The sequence below is a fragment of the Siphateles boraxobius genome, unplaced genomic scaffold, assembly GCF_051911475.1.
Source record: "Siphateles boraxobius isolate OS27281-9 unplaced genomic scaffold, OSU_SipBor_1 8, whole genome shotgun sequence".
Classification (NCBI taxonomy): Eukaryota; Metazoa; Chordata; class Actinopteri; order Cypriniformes; family Leuciscidae; genus Siphateles; species Siphateles boraxobius.
In genome coordinates, this window is record NW_027509208.1 from 38,651,803 (window position 1) to 38,673,040 (window position 21,238).

Below are 21,238 nucleotides of genomic sequence, written 5' to 3' on the forward strand. Positions count from 1 at the left end.
AAGGACACCATCTGGTCTGTTGTGTTTTCATACTTTATACACATTCCCTTAGTAAAAATAAATGCTGATAAAGAACGTATGCGTCCATGTGATATGGATGGGCTCACACATTACAGTAAATATTTGAATTGAATTGAACATTGAATTGTTGGCTATATCAAGCAAATAAAATAAGTATGAATCATAAAATAGACCACGATGGAAATTGTGTAATATTAATTTGTGGACACAAAAACACACACAATCAGGAGCTAAACAGCACTTGTCAGTAACTGTCAGATTAAAGGCACACACATGAACATACACACATCTTTTGAACAGAACATGGGATATGTACATTATGAGCATCAACAGAAGGCAGAGTGTTTTATTCTATTTTTATTGTACATATAGCTTATAAATCACACTAACACCATATTACTATTTACGACGTCAGAATCTTTTTTTTACCGAAGCAAATGGCATCTCTAGGTGTAGCTAAATCCTAGCAAACTCTCTGATATTTTAATGTTTTTTTTATAAATGCACGTTTCACTCATGACATTCGGTTTGTCTCATGTATACTCTGTGAAAATCTTGGTTATAGATCAGATTGTTAGGGCTCTCAGAATGTGTGTGGATTTTTATTTTTTGTAGATTGTGGATTTAGCAGCTTTTTAAGCCATTCTCAGTGTTTTATTGTTTGAACAAATGAGAAGAATGATTTAATGACTCGTAACAAGGTACATTAAACGGAGCCAAACTTCAGTACCTTCTTGTTGAATTTTAATCATTCAATAACCTTAGTAGGAAAATAATCAATTGTAACTAGATAAGTTTTGGATATTTGACATTTGAAGGTTATAAACCTTGAGTGAATTAAAATTGAGAAGATTTTAGTCTTATGTAGACAGCACACTTGGGTTGTCTGTAGAAAGATTTAAATGGATGGATGGATTGTTGGATAGATCTTGATTGAATGGTTGATTGTGATTGTGATTGGTTTTGAATGAATGGATGTTGTTACATCTGTGGTAACTATAGTTACTAAGAATGTTTTATCAAACAAAAACAGGCTTATAGATTTTTAACAGGTCCACTTCTCTGAACATCTGTTCTCTGTGAACTCTCTATAAATGATCATAAATAATTATTGATGAATTAAAAGTCTCTGCTGCTAAGTTTCTCTGCGCGCCCTCTTTTGGTTGGAGCGTCGTCCGGAAGTGAGGCAACAGGGTAATGTCCGGTGACGTCAGTGTGTCTGGACGCCATTAGATCTGCAGCTGTTTGGAGAGAAACAACAACAACACGAACGACCCTCGTACGAAACGCGCACTGGACCGCGGGAGCCCGACGCCTCTTTCCCCTCCCCCGGGCTTCACCGGCTTCTAACCACGGCCGCTCTCGGTGAGGAAACTCTGGCCTCCGCTTCCTCCTCCTCCGACTCGGACACCGGCGGAGCGTCGCCGCCCCCGCGGAAGAAGCACCGAGCCTCGGCGGCGGAGGGAGTAGGAGAGCCCGGGGCTTCAGTGGGCCTGCCATTAGCGAGCCACCTCAGCCGAACCGGCACTAACATGCAGTCGAACGGGACCGTACAGGAGCAAAACCACCCAGCCAGCACACAGAACGGAGATGCCAACGGCCTCCAGAACAACGCGGGCTCGGCTTCGGGGGCCTCCGGGACGAGTTCGGGTTCCTTGAAGAAGAAAAAGCGTCTGTCTCAGTCGGAGGAGGATGTGATCCGCCTCATCGGACAGCATCTGCACGGGTTAGGGCTGAAGTAAGTGTTGCTGTAATGAGGAGCTCAACCGGACCGAGTCGGTTCTGGTAAAACCCGGTTTGACAGGTCGAGCGCGCGACACAACGAACGTTAGACCGCAGCCGTTATGTGATCAACGAAGCGAGCAACGTCGATCTTTTAATGTCGTGTTTAATGACAATCAAAACCTTTATACCCCATACAAAATAATATAAAAATATCTATAATTCAACCAGAATGTCAGACAGATGCAAACAAAGAGAGGTGCGATCACAGATGACAGCTGTGTGTGTCATGTATTTCTCGGGGCCCGAAAGCGTATTTTTGCTTTAGTGGTGTCAAATGTTAAGATGAATTCTTTAAAATCATCATAGTTTTGTTAATTCAATATATATTTGTGTTTACGTTATATCAAATCAGGATGACATCCTCTGTGTGTTTCTGCGTTTTAATGGCGGCTGTGGAATGTGTGTGTAGCAGCTGGTTTACATTAGAAAGAAGCTTGAATCTAATTTTAGGGAAGATCTGCTAAATCCATCAGCTGTCATTCAGATTCAAACCTCAAACATGAATTCTGAACAATCACAATCCAGATCACTGTGCTTGGACACACACATACAAGAACTAGACTACAAGATGAGCCGAAAATATCAAGAAAACTGCAAACATCCCTCCCATCCCCCCTCACACACACACACACACTCTCTCTCTCTTTTGTAATCATTGAATGACGTAATTCTTTGGGACCCTGCATTCAAAACACTTTCACACTGTTCTAGAAACCTTCACCTGTAACGTCCTATTTATGGTATCATTTACTGCATTGACATGTTTCAGCTTGTCTGTTGTTTTTTCTGTCTTTGTTAACCTAAAAATATATGTAAATAAAAACGAGTGAATAACTGAGGATGACTATGACTATATTAAAGCAATATGACACAAGTAAGAGTGCTGCTGTTCTGATATTAACTGTGATGTGGCCGAGTGCCGGAGGCAATTGCATACAAAATCACCCAGAATCCCTTCAGAACTGATTATTTTCATTACATAGCAGGACCTCAGTGTCTTATTGCTTTTATGAAATCGTTAATACATAATAATCAGTGTTAGAGACACAAATTCATGAAGTGCCATCCTTCATTAAGTTTAATAGTCAGTTTAATAACTTTAGATTGCAACAGTACTTGAAGAACTAGCTTTTGATTTTCTCAATGATGGCAAATAGAAACAGTGAAGCTTTAGTTATGGTATTTGATAAAGGTGTAATAAGTGAGCAATGTTTTATCTGTCTCTATTTTAGTCAGACGGTGGATTTGTTGATGCAGGAATCTGGCTGTAGATTGGAGCATCCATCAGCCACAAAGTTTCGGAACCACGTCATGGAAGGGGAATGGGACAAGGTGAGCTTATTCCACATGACATATTTAGGCCTGGTTTCATAGACAGGGCTCAGATTAAGCCACGATTAGACCTTAGATCAATTAGGACATTTAAGTAGCTTTTATAAATGTGCCTTGAGACAAAACAATGGCACAACAAAGCCACATTTACAGTATCAAACTGATGCGTCAGAGGTGAATACATGCAGGTTATATGTATATAGCATATATTTTAAGATATGCTATTGCAAGTTGCATTTAGTTAAAACAGCTCAAACGTGCATTTAATCTGGGACTAGACTTAAGCCTTGTCTGTGAAACTGGAGGAATGTCATTTTGATGGTTTAGATTCAAAGTTGTCAGGAAAGTCCCTGTTATCGTGGTCATCAAAGTTTACCCCATGTACTTTCTCAATACATTCTTCATTGCATTCCGTGCTTTTATTTTGCATGATGCATCAGTGCATGTTAAATATATGTTTTTATTTTTAATCTTTCATAATAATACAGGGTTCCTACGCAGTTTGCAAAAGAATGGAATTTGATCAGAGTAATTTCCTAGTCTGGATAAGTATGGAAAAAAGAGAACAGTATGGAAAATATTTTTGTTTCCAATGCTATTGCCCCTGTTCAAGCTTCTAAAAAATAAAATTAAGAAATTAATTGTTTTCGTGGCAAAAGTTTAGTGATTTTTGAACACGACTGAGTGCACAATTTCATTATGCAAAACGTGTCTTTAACATAAGCTAGTCTTTTTTGAACTTCACTAAATGAATGTGTACGTGCCACTCGAACCAGCATCTAATAAAGGAGCAAAGGATCGACTTAAATCAGACTGTACTGTTTAGTGATCGTGCAACATCAAACCAACATTTACAGTATCAAACTGATGTGTCAGAGGTGAACACATGCAGGTCATAAAGCTGAGAAAATACAAATATTTACTATTTAATGCTGGATGAACCATTTATGCTAAATATGATCTAAAAAATAATTTTGGAAATTTGAGTATGGATGTTGTTAAATGGGAAATGTGTCTGGGAACCCTGATAACTAGTCTTTTACTTTTGGCTAATGTCCTAACCACTTTTGAATTAGTGAGGCCAGATTTAGTTATAGATTATTTTTTAATATCAAAGATAAACTTTACATTTTAAATAAAGTTTTTTTATTATGTTGTTGATTTGTTGTACTTTTTCTATTTTTCCCACTTGTCTCATCATGAATATATCCATGGTAGCTGTGGTGCTAAATTAAAAACAACCAATCCAGTCATTTCCCAATGGATAAAGTGACTCCTTTTTCCTCATTAAATATCTTGTTTCACTTGGAAATTTCACTTTATTGATGTAAAATGAGTTGTGAGGGCCGTGTCATGTTTATTAAGGTCTGAACGGCTGACTGATGGCTGAACTGCTGGTCAAAGGTCGTGTAAATATGTATATGAGGGAGGTCCTTAAAAAGAGACTTTAATTCTTTCTGATTTATGTGGTTTTGCATGTTTAGAGAGTTTTGGTTTTGGCTCCATGATGAATTCAGCCATTCTTTTCTCTAACCACAAGTATGATTTTTGTTTTCAGTACATGATTGCTGGCCTTTACACTTCATGACCAAACTGAAAGAAAACTCTGGGGTCGTTTGAAAAGTGGATTCATATATTTGTCTGCAGTGTAGTTTAAAAATAAAAACAATCCAGATATGCTGTATTTTGTACAGAATTGCGTAGGTTTATTTGACCATCTCTCACCTGATTTTAGCAAAGTTTGGATTTGGGTTTGGACCATTGAAAACAAGATTTCCTAAGATGTCGGGCAGAAACAATAATCGTGCTGACATTTTGAGAGTTCTTTGTGGGATAAAACAAACTATGTAGAAATTGTGCTCCTGGCGTAAGGAACTGTTTCAGTCACTTCTGTGGATTTGGGGATTTCTTTTGTTTGCTCTGAACTAACAGTGGGAAAGCTGAATCCTATTTTCCACCTAATTATTTACTAGTTTTCTTTCTATTTATACAGGCAACTTTACAAACACCTAATGATGCTTTTCATCTTATAAATGGAATTTATGCAGAAAATGCTGCTCTTTTGCACATTTTGATCTGTTTTTGTTTAAAGTTTGATTTTTTTTTACCTTTCTTTAAAATGCATACGCTTTTGGTGTTTGGTTATTTAATGCAAAGACATTAAGAGAATTGAAGTATGAATAAAGTGTCCAGATACTTTTTCGGGCTGTTATATTTCATTCAAACCATTTTGAGTTTTAAGTTCACTTGACTTAATTTGTCACTAAGCTTGAATGTTTTAAAGTAAAATCTATGTGATGTGACTGTACTATGGTTGATGGTATTTTTCCACAATATGCTGAACTGATGCTTCTGTTTCTCTCTGTGACACAGGCTGAAAACGACCTCAACGAGCTAAAAGCATTGATGCATTCACCCAACGCTATTGTGGTAAGACCACCAGACCCGGCCACATGCACTCTTAATGCTGAAAGCTTCTGAAGCTTCATCTGGAACAAGTGTTGTAGAAATCATTCTGGATAGGGTTGTCATAAGTCCTTTCTTAAATTGGAACGTCAAGCCCACACTAAAGGCTTCGTAAGTACTGGCTAGTTTGTAACTCTGTATTAAGTTTGGTTGCACCATATGTTCTTGAGGCAGAACGTAGCTAGTAGGTCGGAAGCTCTTTGTAAAGTAATGCATAGTTGCATAATATGATGTTTACATTGAATGATCCAGTAGCAGCCTTCAAATTTGTGAGCAAAAGTTGTTGAAACAGTGAGTTTCAGTTTATCCTGTTAAAGTTTATTTTAACTTCTTTTGCCTCAAGTAGCTTATGGTAAAAATACATTTCCACTGAAATGCGATGAATAATCATGAAATAACACAAGTATTTTGTGTAAATAGCATTCAGAATATCAGTTTATAAATAAATACTGATACAAACAAACATAAGAAATGAGATTTATTTATTATGATTGATTTTGTTTGACACAGTGTTTAGTTCGGGTTGGTTTTGAAGAGCAGCCAACAAGTTAATTATTCATAAAATGTTCTTTCTCTTAACATGAGTGTAAATGTCAACTTCATCTTCTATGTCTGAAGGATTGTTGTTTGTCGGGTAAAACATGAGCTTATTGATGCAGTTCAGTGAATCTCCTGTTATGTATATATTTATTAGTCTATAGTTACTAAGCTAAGTTGTAACTGATGCAACCGGTCCCTGGTCATTTCTGGTTTCTTGCTACACAGATTTGAGATTGTTGACCTGACCCAATCTCAGGGTGTTTCCTCTTCAAAGAACCAAACTCTAACCTTTATACCAGAAACAACTGAACAACTGTCTTTGCATTCACATTGTCTGTGTCCTTCAAAGGGGGCTCAGATTTATTTGTGCCATTTTAGTTGTAACCATGTCTTTTGTTGTGTCTCCATATTAGCTCTGACTTTAGTTTGAATGTAAAGTTGACCATTCTGCCATGTGTATGATAAATGATTGGGTCACTGAAGTGAGTCTTTCTCTCTTTTCTTTCTAGCGGATGAAGTTTCTGCTATTACAGCAGAAGTATTTGGAGTATTTGGAGGATGGAAAAGTTCTGGAAGCTCTGCAAGTGTTGAGAGGAGAGTTGACTCCACTCAAATACAACACTGATCGAATCCACGTGCTCAGCGGGTACTAAACATGACACCATAACATACTTGCCATTGTTAATTGTAATAAACAATTTCTCTGTCTTGAAAGGTTTATTTGTTATTGCTAATATGGCTGTTGCGATAACCACAATATTGTAATACCACAATACTTACAAGCCAACCGCATAGGAACGCAATTAACTGCCACAACCGCTATGTTCACTTTTAAGGCTATGCCCTTCTTTTTTTTACACTTCATGCATGTGTATTGAATGTTAATTAAGTTAATAATGATAACACCACATTTGTGTACAATTGTGATTTGTACAGAGGCTCTGTTGATTTGCACTAAACAAGTGAAGTAAACAAATGACTAAACAACAGACAGTGAAGTGAGAGAGAGAGAGAGAGAGGTTGAATGAGCACGTGCAATTACCTGTGTCTATCCTTCTTGAGTCATATATTCATGAAAAAAAAGGTTTGCCATGTCCAAAGAGGAAAGGGAAATATTTGTCGTAGCATCCTGTCAACGTTTAAGGGTATTTTCCATGAATGTCGTCAGCACTGGTCAATGGATTCACCAACACAGTGCTGATGCTGGATACTATTGGGAAATATCAACAGTCTTACCCTCTCATCTAGTCAGATTTGAGGATTTGAACTAACTGTACACTATACAAACCATAGCACAACAAACTTATTGTCAGGTTTATGTTCTGTTGTGTGGACCAGTATTTTGACATTCTGTTCTGTTTCCTTTAGTTCCTGTTTCTCCGCTCTGTTTAGTCTCGGTTTCATGTGTTACTGATTATGTCCTTATTTGTTTATATAGTTACATATTAGTTTCACATATGTCTAGTTTACTTTCCTTCCCCTGTGTTTCAGTTTTTCTTGTTCAGTTCTCGTTTATGCATTGTTTGCATTATTCTCCTACGTGTTCATTCAGAGTGTTTAGATCATTAATAAAGCCTGTTTTGTTATTGAATCTCCATCTTCGTCCCTGTTGACCACATTGTAACACTTTTTTTATATAGCAAAAATAAATAATTAAAAAAGGCAATATAATCGCATATCGTGATAATTAGCCACTCATAATCACTGCAAGGGAAATTCCTTTAGCGCTAATTGCTAAAATGTATTACTATTGTGCTCTATATAGATCTTGTACTATGAAAATCACTGATCAGTGTTGATGGCTCACTCTGATTTGCTGTGTGTTTTTAAGGTATCTGATGTGCAGCCATGCTGAGGATCTAAAGGTAAAGGCGGAATGGGAGGGAAAAGGCGCTGGATCACGTTGTAGATTACTGGACAAGCTCCAGGGTGAGTATACAAACACACACATTTACAAAGATCGATATGTGAGGACCATTGTCTCCTGAGGGCTTTTCACACTGCGCCTAACCCCGGGTTATCATCATTTTAAAACCCCGCAGTGCTAAACTGGTAACGTGTGAAGCGATACACTGTTATGGCTGTTAATACGAATGTTATGGCAGATGCTTAGCTACAGACAAGCAAATGCGTGCCTCATATTCACATGCTTCGGACAGTCACGGAAAAACTGTGTGTTGAATAAACAATCATTTTGGCTTTTGAGGAGAAAAATCTGTGTCAAATGGTGACAGAAAACGCAACAATTGGAGTGAAGCAGAGACCATCTCATTCTTACCTTTATAGTCCAAAAAAATCAGTTCAGGGTTAACTTGATTGTACAGTTGGCAATATATAATATGAGGATGTGCAATGCTAGAGCATGCGGTGTTTGTCCAGTCAGTGAGTCCACAAATATGCTATTAGAAATGTGGAACTGGATAACCCAGGATTCCATTTAAACCAGGTTTAAAATGACCCAGTTCAAGTGTGAAAAGCCATCAATTGATTTGATTAGGAATGCACAATAAATCAAAACAATTTTGGTTATTAGCCAATTTATTATTATATTTTTCTGTCATTTTTGGCCAATATTTAGCATCATCTAGCAATATTGGGTTACACTTTATTTTAAGGTGACGTTGTTACAGTTTAATTACACAAACAAGTACTGAGTAATAGTAATTAACTACATGTAATTACTATATAGTTAAGATTAGGGTTTGGTTTTAGGATTGGTTGCTTGTAATTGTGCATAATTTACTGTTATTACTAAAGTCCTTGTAACATGCAACTACTTCACATTAAAATATTGTATAGTATTTAAGGCAGTGGTTCTCAACCTTTTTTTACTCCAAGACCCCCCTCCACTCGAATCAATACTGCAAGGCCACCCACCCCGACCTTTTTTATTCACAAAAAATGTGCATTCTATTGATATATCTTTTCAACTCCATGTTAAGATTTATACCTTCAAGTGTTCTTTTTTGCCCAAATATTTAGTAAAAATGTCAATGCAGACCTTCTTTACAACTTAGTATATACTTCATACACCTTTTGTTTGTGCATCAATAATAACGGACTCGCCCATACCTAATGTACGACTCCTATATGTCACTGTATTCATCTTTTTCCTTCATTACAAACGTCATAAATCAACACTATATTAGCGACACAGGTTCTCCTTATCCAGCTGAGAGATGTAGTTTGCGTATCCCATGTTCATGAATCGGTTGGGTGTTTTGAGCCGCCGTTTATTCTGTATTTCACACAGCGCGATGAGAAACAGCTTGGGCTGCTCCAAATCCCAGGCACTCACAGTATACGTACGAGAGAGGTGGTGCTTTGTTCATTATTTTTATTTTATGTATTCAAGGGGTGGTTCAGGATTTTGGACATCGGACCTAATTTCCAAGTTAGCCTGGGTGTTATTTATCAGTGGAAACAGTTTTCAAAAACTTTCATCCAGTCCTTCCAGTTGCATAGTTCGCCGGTGCTGAGCTAGCGCGAGTCAACAGTATCTACTAGCCTGCCATTAAAAACAGTTTTACCCACTCCACAGTAGGCTACACCAAAAGCAAATAAATTATAACGCCAGACTATCGATGTAAATGTCTGTTGAGAGAATACTGTTAGAAATCAAACTACTCTTTCATCGCATTGCAATAGTTATACATTGTTCCCTGTATTTATTAGCACAGTCTACAGCAGCGGCGGAGTGATATTAAGTTACCTAGGCAACCGAGAGAGCCGGTCCACATGACAATCACGCAAGTGTATTTCCCTGCCGCTGTATTTACAATTTCGAAATGCACACCGAATCACCATGTTGACAATTCCTTCGTTTACAATCGAATGGTTCGATATCGTTGTTCAAGGCAACTACTAGCTAGCTAGACATCCCGACTGCGCTTCTGTTCTGTGTTTTCTTTTCAGCACAGTGCTACTAACCGGAGCAAAGTAAAATTCTGCCGCTGTTGAGAAACTAGTTCCTGTAAATGTAATGCGATCATTGAGATGCAGAGTTGTTTTTCTAACATTATTCTCTCAACAGACATTTACATCGATAGTCTGGCGTTATAATTTATTTGCTTTTGGTGTACTGTGGAGTGGGTAAAACTGTTTTTAATGGCAGGCTAGCACATACCCTTAGCCTAGCACCAGCGAACTATGCAACTGGAAGGACTGGACTACAAAAAACACAAACATGCTCAATGAAGCATTTTAAAAGGTTTAAAATGTAAACACAAGTTGTAAATGTCAACATATACAGGTACAATTCAGATATAATCAACCTATATACAAAAAAAATATGATTTACAAAAAAAAGCCGGTGTAGCCATAGGCTTTTTTTCTTTCTTTTTAGCTCAGCCACTTTTTAAAAAATGTTGTGCACACAATTATTCAGAGAGCTATATTTAAGGCCTTGCGTTCCCAGAGTATGAGGGTTCGCAAATAGTGCAAATACAACATCAAAAATGTAAAATTGAGATAAAATTAAACTATATGCAGCAAAAAGCAGGTGTGGCAATAGGCGTTTTTTCTTTTCCTTTTTGCTTAGAAACTCTACAAAACACTTCATGTACAATTACACAGATAGCTACATTACAGGGATTTCATTCCTTGAGTAAGAGGGGTTCCTCAATAGTGCAAATATACCATACAAAAAGTAAAATGAACACAAAATCAAATTATACATACAACTATTGACAACAAATATCAGGTGTTTTTTATTTTTATTTTTTATCTGTGCCTCTCCTCAAAACAGTTTATCTAAATCTACTCCTAAACTACCTAAACTACTCCTAAACTACCTAAACTATCTACACTACTCCTAAACTACTCTCAAAATCTACTCAAACTCTTCCAAAAACTAGCAATAATCTCTCTCTATATATATAACGTATATATGTCTCTCTTTATCAACTCCGTAAAATCCTCTGCCTTTCAATTTTGCGTCTTAGCTCAGTTGGCTCCTCCTCCATTCCCTAAAATGTGCAGCCTGAAGAGCAGAGTCAGCAGATTCACACATTTTTCTCCGTTTTGTTTTATGACAAAAACCGACGAAGTTATTAGAATAAATGCAACGCCTGTCGCATCCCATCTTGCGTTCTTTTACGAACGCGTCAGTATTTTTTTATATAAAGTTTAAATGATCATATCTCCGTTTTTACTTGGTCTATCAACACAAAACAAAAAGTAAAATAGAATTTCAAGCCAGCACTTTCGACAGAAGTGGACGGCAGCGCTCAACGTGACTTTGTTTTTATGCTTCGACGTCTTAAACTGGTCATGTAACTTGATCACGCCGGCGTGATCGGCGACCCCGAAGAGTTAATAATAAAATTAATGAATTATATTAATATATTTAAATTAATTTTAAGTTATCTTACGGCCTACCTGGAGAATCACTACTTTAAGTGATAGCAGAAATTATGTTTTTATTTATATTGTAATTTTTAATTGATATTATATTGGTATAATAATTTTATATATTATTATTATTGTTTTTTTATAAGACTTCTATTATTTCTGTGTATAATAAATATAAATCTTATAAGAATTAAGAATTATAATATAATTTTTATGATTTTGAACTTTTAGAATGAAAAAAAAAAAAGATTGCTGATCAGATTTAGCTCATATTTGATGGTATTTTTGTCTTCAGCGTATAGCCTGGTAAACAAACACAACCCACACAATCTTTTACTGTTTTCTATTAACTTCATATAATCTATCTGAATTGTACTCATGTGTCTGTGTGTATGGTTTAGCGTACCTGCCCCCCTCTGTGATGTTGCCTCCTCGGCGGCTGCAGACGCTGCTCAGACAGGCTGTGGAGATGCAGAGAGATCACTGCCTTTATCACAACACCAAACTGGACTCCAGTCTGGACTCTGTGTCCTTACTGCTGGATCATGTCTGCACCAGGTGTGCTGCGTTTACACATTCAAACGCAACACACACACCCTCCTCCGCTCTCAACGATTTCAACATCTCCGTGTTTGTGTTTGCAGGAAACAGTTTCCCTGTTACACACACCAGATCCTCACGGAGCATTGCAATGAAGTCTGGTTCTGCAAGTTCTCCAACGACGGCACTAAACTCGCCACCGGCTCGAAGGACACAACTGTTATCATCTGGCAGGTGGAGCCGGTGAGTGAGGACGTCTTTCATGTGGACATGCAACGAAACATTTGAGCATCTCGGAAGTCAAACTTTTTCAGTGAGAGTTGACATCTTGAATAGCTCTGTTTGAAGTGGATGGTGTGGTGTAAATATCCACTCTCACACACAGGACTCGCATCAGTTGAAGCTCTTACGGACTCTGGAGGGTCACGCGTACGGTGTGTCGTATCTTGCCTGGAGTCCTGATGACGTTTACCTGATCGCCTGCGGTCCAGACGACTGCTCTGAGCTCTGGCTGTGGAACGTTCAGGTAAACACTGCACATCTTGTTGTATTTTGATTTGCCAGAATATGCATTTTAGCAAGAGATTTTCTAAATCTGGGCTGATCTTATGCTACCTCCAAGTCATTGTTGTATTTACAAGATGACAATTGCACATGAAGATTTTCTTTTGGCTCAATATTTAAATTGTATTAATTGATTGTATTATACATTTTACTGGTGGATGTGGATTATTATTTTGTTCTTGTTTTGTTTACTGATGTAGAATTGTTATAAAGCATGATTAGGATCATTCTGACACATTTAAGGCTAAAGGTTTATATGGCACTTTCCATCATTCTTTGGCTACTTGAAAATGATAAAATGCAATGCATAGACAAAGCATTGATTAGGTGTGTAATACACAACCTTGGTTCTTCAATTTATTGCAAGAAGCTTTTTGTTGGTAACCCTAACCTAATTTTTTTTAGTAAAAAAGAGAAAACATGTTAGACATGTTATGTCATTACTACAATATCCAAAATATATATATGTATATTTTTTTTAGCTGTAGTTTATTAATTATAATTATGAAAATATAAAATCAAATAATATAATGATCATTATACATTATAATAATTAAAAACCATTCATACTTATGATTAAATTAATTTTTCTGATTGTAATTCTTTAAAATTCAATCATTTAAGACAAATTAATATGAAAAGTACTGTTTTATTGTAGCAATATTATCCTTACATTTACTACCTTTATACATATTTTTTTGTTTTATAATTAAATTAAAAAAATTGAGGATTGAAAATGATTACAATTATTTCAGATTTTTCAAATTCATTGATTTACTTCTAAATTATTTTTTTATTGCAGTAGTGTCTTATTTAATCTCTTTACAATTAAATTGGGATGTTTTTCTATAAAATAATGAATATTAAAAATGATTACACTATTATTTAGTAATAATTATTTTTCATATTTATTTTAAATTACTAATTTTCAAATTAATTTATTTGTAATGATTTTATAACATAATATTGTGTTAAATTTTTATTACAGCCATGTTATCCATGTGTTATTTACTATCCTTAAATTAAATAGTGTAATAAATGGGCTTTAAATTGGCCATCGTCCACCCGACTCGAAGATATCAGCATTTGCTATTAAAAACCCATTTTGGTTGATTCACCACTGAAGTGTGTTAGATGTAGACGGAAGCTGCGTCCGAAATCACATACTGTTTGAGTAGGCACTACATTTGAATTTGAACTTACTTAAAGTACCTTCTATATAGTATGAAAGTGTGTACTATAGTATGAATGTAATCCACACATACTACATCCACCAAGTTGTCATTATCATGTGACCTTCCAGCGTCAGTGGCATCCCTTCACCTCTATTCATAAATCCTCTCCCGTGGCCTCATGGGATAGTAAAGTATCCATCATATGCGCAGCGCACTTCACGATCTCTCCGGAAGTATTAGGTCATCCGGGGACTTTTCGCCTACTTTTTTTCAAATACTATGTATTCGGACATACTGCACTGTTGGCGTACTGTTTTTCTCATACTATATAGTATTCGGAAGTATTAAATTTCGAACGCAGCCTAAAGACTTTAAGTTTAGCTCGACTCTTACCGTTGACTCTCTTCTTCCACCTGGTGGTCAGACAGGAGAACTGCGGACCAAGATGAGTCAGTCTCATGAGGACAGCCTAACCAGTGTCGCCTGGAACCCCGACGCCAAGCGCTTCGTGACAGGAGGACAGAGAGGGCAGTTTTACCAATGTGTAAGTTCAAAATGGACTTGAAGGGGTTTGATTGTCAGGATTCTCTTTAGTTTAGTAATGATGAACTTTACAGTTATTGAACTGAACTGACTTGAGCTGAATAATGACACGCTATTGTCTTTTTAGAGCTTTTTTACAGCAGAATTAGAATTTTGAGTCACACTTTGATTGTCATTTTCCTGTTTATTAATGTGAAGCCGCTTTTAAAACAATTTTCGCAGCTTTGTGTTTAGCACTACATAAATAAAGGTGAGTTGACTTGTTGATTGTGCTTGGACAGGATCTCGACGGAAACCTGTTGGAGTCGTGGGAAGGTGTGCGTGTGCAGTGCCTCTGGTGTATGAACGACGGCCGGACTGTTCTCGCCTCTGATACGCACCAGCGGATCCGTGGATATAGTTTCGAGGACCTAACAGACAGAAACATGTAAGCAGATGTTCATTTTTCAGATGGTTCGGAGTTTTGGAAACTGTGTCTGAACTTTCAATTCTCTCTTTGTTTCTTCTCTAGAGTTCAGGAAGATCATCCTATAATGTCTTTCACTGTTTCTAAGAATGGAAGATTAGCTTTGTTAAATGTTGCAACTCAGGTAAGCATATGGGTCTCAAACGTGCGTTCATTCGGTTACTTTTTAAATTCATGTTTTTGACAATAAAAGAATAGTAGTTCATTAATAATTATTAAATATTATTATAATCCAAAATATTTTTACGATTATTTTTCATTCATTTTCAAGTTTTGTGAAGATATTATTTTATTGCTGCAATACTTGCTTTTGTTTAGTATCTTTAAATTCATTTGTATGCTATAATAAAAAAATTAAGTTACTTCATTTTCTTTTAAATAATTTTATTTTATTGCAGCGATGTTATTCTTATTTTTTTCATAATTTAATAATTGTTAAAGATTATTAATAATTTTTAAAATATTGTTTTTTGTAGTTATTTTTAAATAATAGTTTAAGTAATTTTCTAATTATTTGAGAATATTGCTTTAAATTGTATTGAATTAATGTTATCTTTATGTTTTCATATCTTCATATTGTGATGTTTTACTAATGTTCAGTGTTTTTAAGCGAATGTGTCTCGCACTGTGTCCTAACCAAATCTTGTGTTTGTCTCAGGGCGTTCATCTCTGGGACCTACAGGACCGGGTGTTGGTCAGGAAGTTTCAGGGTGTGACACAGGGTTTCTACACCATTCACTCCTGCTTCGGTGGACACAACGAGGATTTCATCGCTAGCGGCAGTGAAGGTAACTTAGTTTTATTCCTCAGCTTCTTTGCTCGGGTGTATTTTGAACGAGTGTCACTCAATCTCGCTCTGTCTCTCAGATCATAAGGTATATATTTGGCACAAGCGCAGTGAGCTTCCGATCGTGGAGTTGACGGGACACACACGCACAGTGAACTGTGTCAGCTGGAACCCGTGTATTCCCAGTCTTATGGCCAGCGCTTCTGATGACGGCACGGTCCGAATCTGGGGACCCGCACCCTTCCTGGACGCACAAGAGCTGGACGGCCTCAATGGTACAGACATACTATCCGATCGCAGAATATACAGCAAGTGTAATGACACTGCTAGTTAGAGCTTTGATTCTTCAGATTCGTTTACTGGGTGACCTTTAGGTTTCAGCCTAGTTGATGCACAAGCAAAAAAAATACTATCACTCTCAATAATACTTGACATAAAGACCGCAATAATCTATTTAAATGTGAGTTTCAATAACATTCTTAAATAAATAGGATTGACTGTGTAACACATTACTGTTTTTTTTTTTTTTTTGCATATTATAAAAAAAATATTGTCATAAATGTTTGTATTTTTACTGTTTCAACTTCACAATCCAGTCAATTTTTTATTATTATTACTATATAATTATGAACAAATATTTATTATTATATTATCAAAAGTTATTTTTCAAAAAATTCTCATTGTTTTTGAAAACATTTACATTTTATTGCAGCAATCCCATCCTACATTAGTCTTGTCAAAAGTACCAACTTCGGTACCAAGTAGGTACGGTACTGAAATTTAAAAAATGTGGCTATACCAGCATTTTCCTCTAGCATTTTGAGTGCAGTTGAATGGATTCTTAAATGCCTCTGATTGGCCATTACGTTCACATGCTCAACATATATGGCCACATTGTTAGAGAAGTACAATAGGTTTTGTGAATTAGTATCTTTTTAACTACTTTGTTACAATGTAATCTCATTTGAGGCTGCCGGACGTTCAGCCAGTAGTGCATTGCGAGTGATTGAGTCATGAATGCATGAGCTAACTTTTCTGGAACAGAAACAGTGTTTTGTCACTTTAGCAGTATTTCTAATGCTGTTCTAAAAACTGGGACTAACAAAAGCCATTATGCTGTCAAACAGGTTCTTAACCATATTGTTGTGACTGAAGCTTTTTACCAATGAATAGCACTTCTGTTAATCATAATTTAACAAGAAGTTTGTAAGTACAGTCTGTTCATTTTAAAAAACAGTCTGGAGTAAATATAAAATAATTATGTAATAATTATAGTAATTATGTTTACAGCTACAATATTTATTTTTTCACCACTAGGGGGCGCTAACCTCTTACAATAACAAAGGCATAGGTTGATGAGCATAACTTGTCGTGATGCTGATGGATCTGATAATGTTTATGGATGAGTGAATACATTGATGTTTTTTAACATCACTGTGGAATGAAGCAGTGCGCGATTGCTAATAAGAGACCGATATCAGCGCCATATGCAAGTCCCTCGGATATAAAGGAATAAGGACATTTAAAGGTACAATATGCAAGGATTTTCCCCAGCAGGGGCGCTAATCTCTTACAATAACAAAGGCGTATACTGATGACGTATATTCCACATTAAGCTGAATTATGGATCTTGTCGTCAAGCTGATGGATATTTTATGGATGAGTGAATACATTGATGTTTTAACATGACTGTGGTATGAAGCAGGGCACGATTGCTAGACGTATACCAGCGCCACACACAACGCGAGTCCCGTGGATATAAAAGAATAAGGACATTTCATTCTACCGAACTACACTCAAGTGCTGAATTAATACTCACACAGGTCAGTTTATTAGAAGAATCAAACTTGAGGTAACGCAGCGCTGTTTCACTTGCTTTAACAGTTACACGATCACACTAAACGGCATTTGAGTGTGTTGAATGTTGTTAGTTAGGTTGTATGTTGGCTGTATGAGACCAAGTAAGTTAAGCTAGATCAACGTTAGAATAACATACAGATCATATTCTAACATTTCATCATGTTGAACTAAATAACATTGATTATCATTGATAACATTTGTTTTATGTACATTTGCTCACCTGTCTAATAAAGTACATGCAACACTCGCGTCTCTGTCAACTCGAAGTTAGTCGCAGACGTGGAGCTCTCGCCATCTCGAAAGATTTTGATCTTCGTTTTAGTCCTCTTTTTGTCTCAAAGTCTGCTTGCCATGGTCCAAAATAACATACTGATCATATTCTAACATTTCATCATGTTGAGCTATATAACATTGATTAGTTTTATGTACATTTGCTCACCTGTCTAATAAAGTACATGCAAGAGCAGCGTCTCTGTCAAGTCGAAGTTTGTCACGCATCTCGAAAACGCCACGCTGGTATTGATCCTCATTTTAGTTCTCCTTTTGTCCCAAAGTCTGCTTCCCATGGTCCATAATGTTTGAACAAAACAACAACAGCATGAGAATGCCACTAGACGTAACGCAGTTGTCCACATCTGTCGCCATGGTTACTATGCCAGGGAAACCAGGGATAACGCGGATATTACATCATTGACAGGCAACAATTGAACATTGACAAGCCATTATTTAAGATTGGAATTTTTCTGAAATTAAAAATCTTTGGGACATTCGTAAGTATACAACTGTTGGAAATATATCGCACTCTTCAAGGGATTTTGGATATTTTATTACAAAAATCTTACATATAGTAGCTTTAAGTTGTAAATTGTTATATGCACTACCGTTTTTTTTTTTGTTTTTTTTGTATTTTATATATTCACCAAGGCTGCATTTATTAGATCAAAAATACAGTAAAACTGGTAATATTGTGAAATAATATTATTATTGTAATTAAAAATAACTGTTATATTTTGAGTGGATCTATTTAGATATATTTTAAGATGTAATTTATTTCTGTAATGCAAAGCTGAATTTTCAGACATCATTATAATATGATGATTTGCTGCTCAATAAGCATTTATTATTATAGATGTCGAATTCAGCTGTGCTGCTTAATATTTTTGTGGAAAATGCATTTTTTCTTTGATGAACCAAAAGTTCAAAAGAACAGCATTCATTTGAAACAAAAAATCTTTTGTGACATTATAAATGTCTTTACTGTCACATGATTAATTTAACGCATCCTTGCTGAGTAAAAGTGTTGCTTTTCACCACATGTCAATCTCTCTCATTTTCTCAGAGAGTTGCAACAATATGGACAGTTGATGGCAGTCCTGGAACAGACGGCTTCTTATTACAAGAAATATGCGAAGTCCAACAGAGAAAAACACGATTACAGCATTGCCCTCCTCCACAACGACACACAAGAGTGCAAACGCGAAAGAGATCCAGAGCCTCGCTTTCAGGAGTCCGGAGGCAGCGGAGGCCCCTGACGCTGATCTCCATAGGGACCCGCTTTTCATAACCACGGATCTGATCTCTTTCCCATCGGGTTCCCCGTGTTTCCACATTATAACCCTTATATTAGGCCTGAAGACAAGATGCCGCCCATCAGGCTCGAGCGCCGGGGTGGGTGACCAGGGTTCGGCCGGGTGTTTAAACTCGCACTCATTGTTTTTCTCTTGCTCTCAATCCTCCTGAGGCAAAGGACTCAACACTTTTTTAAAAAAGAAATCCTAGTCCTAGCAATTCTCTTTTGTTCCTTTAGCAGTTGATCAGCTTGGGCTTTTAGTGTTGATGATGGAGTGCTGTAGTTTTTCTGTATTTTGTTTTATTTTTATCTTTCAGAACACAAATGCATTTGTTTCCACCGGGCCCACGTCACGCATCAGCAGGGGTCAGAGGTCACGTTCTGATCTCTGAGAGTTTGAGTGTTGGACTCAAATTCTGCTTCGGCCTCCTTCCTGTAGCACAGCCGTGTGTGTGTGTGTGTGTTCAAATGTGCCTGAAGTTGGTGTACGTCCGCATGTGGCACTGTTTTCACACCAGCGTGAGTGTGTCCCCTGTTTAGCTGTATAAATCATTTTAACAGAATCTGACCGAAGCCCCAGAGACCTTCATCTGTGGAACTAAAACTTGAGAACCATTTTGTATCTTTTTTTTTTTATTATTATTATTATTTTTTTAAAGAAACCTATTAGCGAAGTTCCTTGTTTTCACCACTTACCTTAGAGGTGGCGTCCAGGAGAGAGACTTTATCATATTAGTTTGAAAAATTGATCGGAAACGTGACTTTGAGAGCGACATGCACGTTCTTCTTACACAGAGCGTGTGTGAAAACGTGCCGACAGCTTTAAACAGAAAAGATACTGTGACACTCAAACTGTCAATCAGATATTCGGCTCCCGATGAGGAGTTTGTGGCGTTTAAATGACCTATGCAGCAACATTTGAGCTGAGACCCCAGATATAATGTTTCTTGCAGCAGCCATACCAGCATTAAAATAAACCGTCTCCGACCGCACTACATATCCACAACCATTTCATCTCTGCCTGTACATCAGTTCAGTTAAATCCACACGGTCAAGTTCCCTGATCTGAGCTGTTTACACCAAATATCGAGCATTTGAGTCCCCCTTTTTGGAGAGAAATAAATATTTGCTATGGACTGATATTAAATGTTTGAAAAGAAATGCTTTTCTGCCTGTTTTTATGGAAGTTTTTGTTACTTTTTTGGTTTACAATATTTCTTTTCTTTTTTTTTTTGGTTGACTTTATCTCTGTATCATTATATTAAACTATAACCAGATAATTTGTCTCCTCTTTTTTTAAATCTTTAATTTAAGCATTATTAGCATTCTTTTTTTATTTTAAACATATATATTATTACATTAACCATAATTTTATTAACATCCACATATGCTTTCCGCAGTCATAAGATGGTGCTAAACGCCCCGCCTTTGCCTCGCAGGTGGAAGTTTAAATGGATATCCAGATTAATTCACAATCTTTTCTAAACTTGCATCAAACTCTTTATTAAACATTTTTAAGGGATTACCCTCGCCAACTTTATGAATCTTAACAGCTGGGCGCTAAAGCGCTACGTGAAATTCGTTATAAATGCAATTGTTTGAGAGCGATCAATTCTATTATTCCAACGACTATTTTAGTTATTAAAGATTTGTAAAAATGGATTTTGATATAGAATGGCTTCAATGAAATCTCTTTGCATTGCTCAGCAACATCTGCCTGTTTTGGTTTTCATTGAATTGTTGTTTACTTGAGGACCATTTTGTGCCGTTAGCTAATTAACATCTAATACAATCTCAACAATAATTGGTTGCTGCTTGGACCAGGCTGATGCTTGTGCACTGTGACACGTCCTGCTGTTGATTTAGCTGATCTGAGAGCAGTTTGTCACTTTCTTTGGCTATTCCTCATTGTTTTAAAAACAAGCCTGCTCATTACAGCAGTAGACATACTATTAATGCATTTGATGATGATGATGATGGGGGTAGTATTGTTACTCTACTAACCATATGCAAGAGGGTCTCTTTTTTTCCCAGCTAACTGCAGGTGTGTTGCTCTCATGTTTGATTGTGTATCAGATATGTGAGAGGTTTTCGTCATAATAATTGCTCCTGTCCGAAGGGCATCCCATTTGCATTAAATGTGTTATTTCAAAAGTGATTGTACTGTTTTGTATTGTTGTGTAGGAAATGTTATGTATGCATATTTTCAATAAAGCATTCAGGGTTTTGAAACATAA

At 36.6% G+C, this 21,238-nt stretch overlaps 1 protein-coding gene across 1 annotated transcript; it reads left to right on the plus strand.

The window, feature by feature from the left end:
• Positions 1–1,195: 1,195 nt before the first annotated feature.
• wdr26b (WD repeat domain 26b) lies at positions 1,196–21,238 on the plus strand. The gene is made up of 14 exons (XM_077219394.1): positions 1,196–1,759; positions 3,039–3,138; positions 5,512–5,568; positions 6,654–6,790; positions 7,976–8,073; positions 11,898–12,054; positions 12,141–12,279; positions 12,422–12,562; positions 14,200–14,319; positions 14,600–14,745; positions 14,830–14,908; positions 15,443–15,572; positions 15,652–15,846; positions 18,771–21,238. Exons 1-14 carry the CDS (start codon positions 1,554–1,556, stop codon positions 18,794–18,796), a joined length of 1,731 nt encoding a protein of 576 aa, XP_077075509.1. The 5' UTR covers positions 1,196–1,553; the 3' UTR covers positions 18,797–21,238.